The sequence below is a fragment of the Eschscholzia californica genome, unplaced genomic scaffold (genome assembly GCF_041429995.1).
Source record: "Eschscholzia californica isolate CP2 unplaced genomic scaffold, dmEscCali1.0.p SCAF_6, whole genome shotgun sequence".
NCBI lineage: Eukaryota > Viridiplantae > Streptophyta > Magnoliopsida > Ranunculales > Papaveraceae > Eschscholzia > Eschscholzia californica.
This window is the reverse complement of record NW_028238483.1, coordinates 37,623,760-37,634,248: the sequence shown is the minus strand read 5'-3', so window position 1 is coordinate 37,634,248 and position 10,489 is coordinate 37,623,760. Positions and strand designations below refer to the sequence as shown.

Here is a 10,489-nt window from a genome sequence, read left to right as displayed (position 1 = left end):
TTGTAAACCCTATCAGACTTTCTAAAAAAAATTCGAAGTGACGAAATCATCCTTTCTTAAGTTACAAAATTTCAAAAATGACCCGAGGCAATTGCCCCTTCTTGCCCTCACATAGGTCCGCCCATGTTTGTTACTTATGTTAAAGTGCATAGATTTCTTGGTTTGTTGTGTCCGTATGTTGTTGAAACATATAAGTTTTGTAAGTTTTAACGTCCCGTAGGATCATGGGCGAATGTACTTAGAGACCATCCCTGACTGCAGCCAGGAATAGGTTTCTTGAATTATCCCAAAGGTTATAGTCATCAAGAAACAAATAGCTTAGTGGCAGGGCCGTGCTTGACAATTTAGAGGCCCAGTGCCAAATTTTAGTCGGGGCCCTTTATACAAATATATGTTGAAAGAATTTTCTTACAAAAGGTACGAAACATAAATTACAAAAAAAAAAAAAACTATACAAAAGATATTAAATTAGAGCCGAATGCGAGCTCTATGTATGATATCTAATATTGTTAAGCTATCATTTTTTCTTATATAGGTTCATTGATTAATAGCTTTCCATAAAATGTTGGAAAACAAAAAAACCTCTGGAGGTTTATTTTTCGAATGGACAAATTTTTGTGTAACAAAAAATATACGTCCTCATCTCCTCCCACCCCATCGTTGCTTTCTTCTCTTTCCTGTCTTTATTCTTTGGTAAGGTTTTTGGAGTATGTTTTCCTCTTCTCAATAAGATCTGATTATATTTGCGTTTTGACTTGAATCTTCTAATATTATTTGTTTGAAAATGATAAGATTTAAACATTTGATCATAATGTCTATAGCAAATGCAAATACTATGTCGGATTTTCAGCTATCTATTAAAATATTTGTAGAAGAAACTCAAACTATTGGCCTAGATCTTAAGAAAAAAGGTTGTTCGGTGTAGGACTTACTAATATTTATGAATTGTAATGCCTAAACTAATTGCATATACTATGTCAAATTGCCCTACTATTAAAATATTTCTTGAAGAAATTCAAACTAACCCAAAGTATTGGCATATCTCTTAAGAAAAAAAAAAGACAAAAAAAGTTATTTCATGTGGAACTTTTTAATAGTTATGTAGTGTAAATCTCATTAATTGCATATGTATGTCAAATGCCATACTACCAAAAAAAAAAAAGGAAAAAAACTGCATCACGGGGGACTTGAAACCGGGATCACTTACGCTCCCATTTAGACAGCAAACAAGTTAAGCTGTCAGAGCTTCTGTGCTTAGGGATAAACGTGAAATTACTTAGCTACTACTACAGGAGAGAGAAGAAAAAGATGGGCCCCTTGTGGTGGGGGGCCAGTGCGGGCGCACGGCCCGCACTCCCCACCACACGGGCCTGCTTAGTGGTAGCCAGGGATAGATTTTCTAAATTATCTCGAAAGTTATATTTATCAAGCAATAGATGGCTTACTGGTAGACCACTTACCTCACAGAGACGTGTGAATACTAATTTTGTCAACTTTCGATTTTCTTTCTATCATAGAGTTTGACTTTATTTGCTCCCACTGCGTTTGTTCTTTTACGACTTAATTAAAACTACAGGCTGCTTATGAAATAAAATTGTACTACATTTACCATGAATTTGTAAAGACGACAAAATTACATTAGCGATAATTTCTGCAGTTGAAATCATTGTTAAGAAATCAATTATTCTTACTGTTAATAAAAGTTTTAGCGTTCTAAATTACAGACTGACCGTTAACGGATATATTAGGATACATGTTCCTTGATTAACTTAGTTAACCAATAGTAAATTTACTAGAAATTACGTCTTCCAAACAAAAGGTCCACGAAAATTTTTTTTTTTTTTTTTTTTTCTATTGACTGTTTTATGGAAGTTTTAGGCTAGTCAGGTGTAATCCGCCCTTGCGTAGGATGACTTTTATAGGTTTTAACGCCCACCTTAAACGCAACATATTGATCTAGTGAATGGCTCTCAATATTGATGATTCTATCATCTCTCTCCCACTTTGTCTCATTTGTTTCTCTCTTAATTAGTAGGAAGCCAAATTATTTTCCCAATTTTTTTGGATTCTCTCACCCATACCTCATCTGATTTTCCAATAAAATAAAAATAAAACTAGGACTACTACCACCACAATGGCCGGCAGAAGCGAAAAGATGTACTCACAATCTAACGGCTAGTTAGCACCGGCTATTAGGGAGAGGGGACAGCTCTCTCGCACCTCTCTCTGTCTGTCTGTTCGGAAAGTTCATTCTCCTCTCTTGCACCTCTGTTCAGACAGTTCCTTCTATCTCCTCTTGGAATAATAATAAAAGGAGTAACCTTCCCACTGTTACCGTCACCCCTTAATAGAACTCTACTTTAGAAGTACACAAAAATAAGGAAAAAAAAACTATATGATAAGTTTGATAGTGAAAGATAGTCAGACGATAACTTATTATCTGCCCACAAACATAAAAACTAAACTTCCAGGATTTATCACATGAAAAGTACTGTTTCCAGACAAAGATCACCATGAATTAACAGCAATAAAACGAACAAAGACACGAAACACTACCAGTTTCAGCACAAATTATACCCCGATTCATAAGAAACTCAAGGGTAAGAATAGCGCAGCAAGGAAGAACGAGGAGCGGCCCCTCTATGACCTTCCAAGTTAGACGAATGCATCCTTTTCTAGCAGCTTCAATACATCCTGTTGGTTGTTCAGCTTCGCCACATCTATCGGTGTCTTTCGGTCCAAGTTTTGGAGTGTCCTACATCACGAAGAAGAAATTACGGTTAAATACATGTCACGGTTGTTTTCAACTAATGTGGATTCATGATAAATAGGAAACGCAAGAGCTAAAAGAATTCCTAATGAACACGTAAAGTGCCGAAATTTGCTATGGGGCGTTCCATTATATAACACAATATACATCTTTCACAGCGCAACATATGGACATTCCGGTACTTTGTGGGTTTCCTGGGTGTTTGTCAAGCATCGTCCAATGGGAACACAGGATATCTACAAAGAAGTGAAGTAAGCTTACACAGCAGCACCGTTGTCTAAAAGAAGTGCTACACACTCCTTCCTTCCATAACCAGCAGCGTAATGAAGAGCAGTATTTTTATTTTTATCCAAAGCATCTACTGTTGCTCCAGCTTCAAGGAGGATCTGAGCACACTTTACCTGTTATAAAGAAGAAGAGCGGTTTATTAACTACTATTAATGGGAACTTCAGATGCCGCCACATACAAGCTACAAGTTCATCAGCAGAAATTAATATACAAACATAGTCATAGTGGTGCAAATATCATAATGATAAAACCAATCAATGCTTTGTAACTGTCTAGGCAGTTGAGGGGGGATCAGAACGGGATAGGACATGGGCCGACAAGTCGATCTCAAAATCCCTACCTATATGCGCCAAGTTACTCTGGCCGATTTTGTAGAACTAATATATGCGTGCGTGAGTGTGTGTGTGTGTATTCTATATATATAGTTATAAGTACCCATGTGCACTAGTGGCAAACTTATGATATGGCTAAAGCCATCTTAGATGGATGAGTTGTTAGCGTCAAGTTTACAAATGCAAGAGATCAATTCAAACGTATCTGAATTGGGTAGACGATACTTTTACATATGCAAGGAAGAATCAACCATTTTGACATATGAAAAGCCATTCCTAATAAGAAAATCCCCGCACAATTTATGAGTTTCTTTACAGAGTATTAATACTTGATGAACAGTAATGTCTTTGAGAGATTACCATACCTCACCATATCCACATGCAAAATGTAAAGCAGTTCTTCCTTCTGAATCTTCTTCATCTTTATCTGCCCCAGATGCAAGTGCTGCTTTTAAACCCTATTACAGTAATGGAGAGACAACAATGAATATCTAGCCTGTGGGATGGTAACTGACAAATAAAAATGTAAAAGTAAATTACGGTAAGGATGAATACCTCAGCGTCACCAACACTCGCAGTGTGATGTACAATCGATTCATCTTCATTAGCTGTTTCGTCTTCTGTTTCATCTGGTTCGGTAAGTTCAGTTGAAGTGGGAACTTCTCCTGAAATTCCAAGTCCCATAGCTTGTCCCAACTTCTGTAGAACGTTAGGATCATTCCAGTACCTAAAAACCCCCAAAAAATAAACTAAATTGATAAGGAGCAGACAGAAAAACTCATAAACTAATGCCACATTATTGCAGAAGATAAACTAGTTCTTGCTTTCTTCAACTTTCATAAGATCAAAATGGGTAACTACGATGCAGTTAGATCATAGAATTCATACTTCATCATTGCAGCTGGCCCGCCACTTTCAATCTCATCTAGTATGGGCTTTAAAGATGGATCTTCCTTGATGCGTGTCATTCGTTCTTCAAACTCTTCTTTTCGTATTGGATTTGCCAAATTTTCCAGCATACTGGAAGTAGATGGATCCTATCACCATATAAATAAAATTATATGTCAATCGATAGGTTTACATATGGTGATACATGAGAAAAGACTGCTAATTACCTGCATTAAAGCATTGCCAAGGCGCTCAGCCATGTTCATGAATTGAGGGTTTTGCATAACCTGCTGCATGGTAGAGAAATATTGCTGCGTATCGAACTGAGAGACGCCTTCTCCACCACCAGCTTCAACAGACTTTTGTAGCTGCTCAGCCATCTGGTTGAACGTGGGGTCACTTGCTATTTGCTCAGCTAATTCTTTTATACTTGGATCCTATATTAAGCAGATCATATAGGTTAATCAATAACTTCCCTAAAGATGGGAGGCAAGATTACATTTTCTCTCTCTAGCTAAAGATGTTAGATTCCAAGTAATGTAGAGAAGAGGAAATACATTGAGGAGGCTAGACATAGCAGATAGATCAAAAGGATTGCCAGGAAATCCAGCTCCTGACTCGATAGGAGATGTTTCTGACTTGGAACCTTTGTTATCCCCTGGAAAACATGAAGTAAATGCATGTAGAAAGTTAGCCACGGAGGGTTCAAAATTACAAAGCTCTTGGCATCACTCACAAATATTGGAACAAAATATGGGCTTCATACAAGTGAAAAGAAAGCAAGAAACTACACATACCCTCGCCGCTAGAGGTCGACTTATCCTTTTCGGAGTTAGACGCCATGAAGAAACTGCACGGTTGAAAAAAAAGGGAAAAAAGACTTACTACGTTACAATCAAACACAACAGAACTTTCAGACATAAAATCAAAAAACTCGCAAGAAGACTGTTTTCCCAATGTAAGTTATCAAGGTGTTCCTTAAATCATACATATAGCATTCAACGAAGACACGATAAACATGGTCACATGAAAGACCATAAGATATTCCTGGTACACTACAATATTCGGCCATTTTAACTCTTACTTTCGCCAGAGAAAGTGAACAGCTTGACTCTATTGTTTATGATCGGCATGAACAAGTAAGTTTGAAAGAAGGGTCATATCCGCCAGAAATGGGATAACATATTCAATCTAAGTTTCAAAAAAAATATAAGTTTCAAAAAAAAAATATCCACCAGAAATGGGATAACATATTGATACTTTCATTTGTTGGGAACTCTAAGAGCACAGTAACAATTACAAACCCGATCATCCACCACGGCAGACATACTCAAATCATGTCAATTCAAAGCAGAACTCCAAAATCCTCCCCTCGCTCTTAAATCATAACGAGTAGGCGTGTGAGAACCAAGAAGCAACCGTGCCGAAACATGTGCGATGAACATGGCTCAGTAGTTCTTCTTTTGAAACACATAGCTTTGTATTTTCTTTGTTGGAAAACAATTTTCAACCAATTTCCTGTCCTTATGACAATTTATTCCATTAATATCGTTTTCTTCTGTATCTAAAACTAATTTCTATCTCTAAAACCCTACTTCCTTTCAACTCAATTTTAGTCAACCAAGAAATCAGATGATGATACGAAACTGGAACACATCAAAAGTTAAAGAGAGAGAGAGAGAGATAGCAGGAGCATGTTAACATCAAGACGGAGATTCGGAAGAAAAATTATTGATGCATAGGAAAATCAGAAGCACGAAACGAATGAGAATTGAGGATTTAAGAAATAACAAATTGAAAATTAGGGATTCACTTACTAAGGGATTCACTCCGTCAAGTGCTGCCGGTACTTCCTTCTGTTCAACTGCTACTGCAAATCCCCCTAGAGAAGATCAGTTTTACAGCTGAAAATAGTGAAGAAGAAGAAGATGAATGGATCGAAATCTTACCCAATTTTCTTTGCCTTTCTTTGTCAACAAGAAAGAACCCTAAATTTGGTCGACTTTCAAAGCAAAGAATAGGTGATAGCATTACCATTACCCAAAGGGAGAATTACTAAAACCCCCAACTCTGATAATGGCTTTACTGAAACCCCCACTTTAATTAGTAATTACTGAAACCCCCCAACTCCGTTAGATTTAACTTTGATACTTTCAATATTACTTTCTTGTCCTCTTACGTTTTACCCCCACTTCTGATAATGCCTTTACTGAAACCCCCCACTTTAATTAGTAATTACTGAAACCACCCACAAGTTTGTTTGAATTCAGTTGATACTGGCTCACAAGTTTGTTCTTTACTTTGGAACAAAAATGAAAGAACTTTTAAGCTCTCATGGGTTTACTCAGAACCAATTAACTCTTTGGAAGTACCCATCAATGGTTAAATGGCTAAGCTTACTGGTCATACTTTTAGAGTTCTATTCAGGGCTCAGGTAATGATAAAAACAAATACCCAAATCTCGATTCGAAGTTTCATTAGATGGTTTGGTTCAATTTTCTTACTCTTTTTAAATTCTTGTTTGTTTAGAAATTTGAGCAGAGTCCAGATGGATGTACTGTGGCATCAGCAGCAGGAGATGAAACTTTAAGATTTTGGAATGTATTTGGAGCTCCTGAAGCTGCTAAGCCTGCACCAAAAGCTAACCCCGAGCCGTTCGCCAATATCAGTCGAATTCGATAAGCATAATTTGTTTGAGTAACTGCAACTATAGAAGAAGGGTGAATGCTTTTTTCCTCTTTGATTTTAATATTCATATACTTCTTGAATGTATTATAAGTTAAGGAGGATTTCTTTTTCTTGGTGCAACTTGCATCAAATTGGCTTCAAAAATCCAGAAAGCTCAGATTTATGAAGTCTTTTACTATTTTATTCTAAGTTCAGTAGAAAACTGAACTTATTTTCACATGTAGATTTATCTAAACAAGTTGTTTATAAATGATAATACAGTTTATTTTCTTCGTTCAAGTTGATTTGTTGGTAATTGCTATTGTTTCCGAGAGTTCATGCTTTGAGCGGGTTCGGTTCGTTTCCTGTTTGTGAGGTTCTTTACTTTCAAGTTGATTTATCGTCTTATGACATTGTGTATTATAGTGACTTCTTTCAGCATGGAGAAATTTGTACCGACATGAGAGGGCACAACCTATGAGTTAAACAGGATACTAACCTACCCATAACCCTAAAATATAGGTTGTCTTCTAATTTTATAAAGTCAATCGAGCCAAATTAGATTGAGTAGTTTTTTCCCTCAAACCGATAGCCTAAAGGAAATCGAAACCAGGTTTGCAAATTGACACTCTTAAAAGAGATGGTTGATTTCTTCTTCATAATCTTCACACATCCGACACAGTTTTGTTTCTATAATATTGAATCGAAGGCCTTTGAGTGTGGTGAGTATTGCATCGTTCAACACTCGCCATCGAAGCCCTTCATAATCTTCACACATCCGACACAGTTTTGTTTCTATGTTATTGAATCGAATGCCTTTGAGTCTGGTGACTATTACATCGTTCAACCCTCGCAATATAAACGTTTGTATTTGTGGAATGGCCTCGAACTTCTTCCATAGTTTTCACCATTTTAAAGTCTGAAGTACTACCAGTAGTGTTGCTCGAACTTGACGGTTGTTTTGACTCTATGGATTGATGAAAGAAACTTCATTGTATTTAAATGACGTTCATATATACAAGAGATATTGTTATTGGGTTCTCAATCTCAAGAAACAAAGTAGACAAAAAGCAAGAGTTATTGAGTAAGTGTAGTAGAAGTAACAGCAGAAGTAGTAGTTCTATTATATACTACTATTTTGTAACATAGAAGTTTAATGATAGCCAATAGGTGCAGCTTCTTCCTTCAACTCATGCCCTTGAACATGTATGTCCTGCAAATTCAATAAACTCTAGATTTAGTACGACTTCGTCTCCGCAAACACTACCTATGACGAAGAATCTGGTAGTAAAAGAAAAGTAAAGACAATTCAATGAAGAGTGAAAATGGAGAAGGGTTTACGCACCAAAGCGAAGTGATTAACATCACGATGATGAGCTTCATCGGCTCTAACAACCATAACGACATCTTGAAGTGTAGAATCAGCAGGTAATCTCCAATAATCAATAGCAATAGCAGGTGTTTTGACATTCTCAATATTACCTTTATCCAATTCTTTCAAGAACTCAGTATAAGATTGAATTGGGATCTGTTTTGCTTTTCCGGCGAAGGGATGACCCTTCGCCGGATCCCCTTTTCGTTTTCATTGTTTGTTAGGCTTCTCTCCATTAATAGTTTCTCCTAATGCGAGAGATACTTATGAATCAAAACCAATCCTTCACATAGTTTTCTCTCTCTCTCTAGATTATAAAGAAATGGCATCATCCTCATCAACAAGATCATCAATTATCTATTCTTCTTGGATTCTTCTTCTTGTTATCCTCTCTCTAACATGGACAATAGATGCATCTTTTAATGTTACAACAATTAAATTCAACCAACGATAATCCTCTTTTTGGTAATTTCAATACCCTCCGTTCATCTGATGGCAATTCCGTTCGTCTTCTCCTTAACCGTTACTAAGGATCAGGGTTAATTTTGTCAAGTTTATGCAATCATGGAATGTTTAGTGCAAAGATCAAATTGCCGGCTGCCTTCACTACCCGAGTGGTTGTTGTTTTCTACATATCAAATGCAGATGTATTTGAGAAGACACTTGTTGAATTGGTATTGCATTTTTGGGGAATATTGAAGGGAAAAAATGGAGATTTCATACTAATGTTTATGGAAATGGAAGTACAAGCATCTTGTGGACTGAAAAGATTATCATATAACTCGCAAAAGATGAACAATAGAAAATGATTGTGATTACGGTGATGGCGTGGTGATGGGGGTTCTGGGATTCAGTGTCGGCAGTTCTTCTATGATGGTGGTGGTTTTCCGGTGATGGCAGCGGTTTCCCGGTGACGGTTTTCTGGTGAATGGCGACGGTTTTCCGGTGACGGTTTCAAGTGACGGCGTCGGTTTTCGGTGACAGCGGCGGTGGTTCTTCCAGTTATTTTGTCGCATTTTGAGTTTATTTGTATTAATAGTACAATAATTTCGTTATTGTCAGACCTTTAGGGTCTCCTTTCACGGATCTTTAGGATCCTTTTGTCAGACCTTTAGGGTCTCTTTTCTCGGATCTTTAGGATCCCTTGTGTCTGTGTCTAGTCCAATTTCTTTCCCTTCATGAGGCACTTTGCATTTAAAGGTATGTAACTCTCATGAAGTCTTCAGATGAGAGAAATAACAATTATCATCCTTGTATCATTGTGATTTTATCACTTATTAATGGATATGTTTCCCTTGGATTCAAAAAAAAAAAGAATGAATTGCTTCTTCTTCCAAGTACCCAACAATTCTATGTGAAAGTTTTGGTGAAACCAAGTAAGAAAGGAAATAAGCATTGAAGAATAATCCTTGAACTGCTATAACCATTGCCCTTTCATACCATTTAGGTTTTGCTACTTCCATGAATGTCATTGGATGCATCCATGTACGTGAGGCAGTGAGGGAGAAGACAATTCAGTGATATATGCGCCCCCCTTTTTAGTATCCGGCGCCCCATTTTCATGAACTTTTTTTGGTCCGATTTTAGTAAATGGTGTTTTAGTTATTTCACTCTCTCTAACGGCACAATACCGTTAAATTAAACGGAGTTGGGGGGTTTCAGTAATTACTAATTAAAGTGAGGAATTTCAGTAAAGGCATTATCAGAATTGGGAGATTTCAGTAAAGGCATTATCAGAATTGGGGCAATTCTCCCTTACCCGAATCTAAACTGGGTCCCAATTAGGGGTGGGAATAAAACCCGCGGGCCCGAACCCGCCCGCGGGTACCCGTGACCCGATATGTTAATCGGTGGCCCGTTGCCCGATTAAGGGCACTACCCCGCCCGTACTGGGCAGGAAAAACGGGCAGGCTCGGGTAAAGATCTCGCGCCGGCTACCCGCCCGCGCCCGCCAGAATATTTACACCCGATGACACCCGTCCCTACCCGCCCGTAACTATACCCGTCCTAACCCTACCCGCATACTCGCCCGTTGATTGCCAATAAGTGGCTAAGCCTAGACCCTCCGATGAGTAAATCCCACATCCGTGGGATTTAGGTTGGTGAATGAGAGTCCCAACCAGGTTAAAAGACTTAACGTGGTCTTTTCTATTACTTTCTAAAACCTAAGT

General features: G+C 37.7%; 1 protein-coding gene across 2 annotated transcripts; it reads right to left on the bottom strand.

Annotated features, from left to right (window-relative positions):
- Positions 1-2,385: 2,385 nt before the first annotated feature.
- Positions 2,386-6,419, bottom strand: LOC147534441 (ankyrin repeat domain-containing protein 2B-like). Of its 2 annotated transcripts, none has more exons than XM_086651229.1 (10): positions 6,229-6,419; positions 6,097-6,149; positions 5,077-5,129; positions 4,837-4,937; positions 4,507-4,716; positions 4,280-4,428; positions 3,947-4,118; positions 3,757-3,849; positions 3,032-3,171; positions 2,386-2,755 (listed from the first exon to the last, which is right to left on the bottom strand). In XM_086651229.1, exons 3-10 carry the CDS (start codon positions 5,120-5,122, stop codon positions 2,656-2,658), a joined length of 1,011 nt encoding a protein of 336 aa, XP_086507355.1. In that variant the 5' UTR covers positions 5,123-5,129; positions 6,097-6,149; positions 6,229-6,419; the 3' UTR covers positions 2,386-2,655. The 2 variants fall into 2 exon arrangements, with proteins under 2 accessions (XP_086507355.1, XP_086507357.1); XM_086651231.1 differs by having other exon boundaries at positions 6,097-6,161; positions 6,229-6,323.
- Between the last annotated feature and the right edge of the window lie 4,070 nt (positions 6,420-10,489).

Bases quoted from the DNA above. Each gene is read 5' to 3' on its own strand.
- LOC147534441 (XM_086651229.1), bottom strand. From the start codon at position 5,122: ATGGCGTCTAACTCCGAAAAGGATAAGTCGACCTCTAGCGGCGAGG. The intron at 4,429-4,506 runs GTAATTAGCAGT...ATATGGTGATAG, and splicing joins TTGGCAATGCTTTAATGCAG to GATCCATCTACTTCCAGTAT. The intron at 3,172-3,756 runs GTATGGTAATCT...TCTTTATAACAG, and splicing joins TTGCATGTGGATATGGTGAG to GTAAAGTGTGCTCAGATCCT.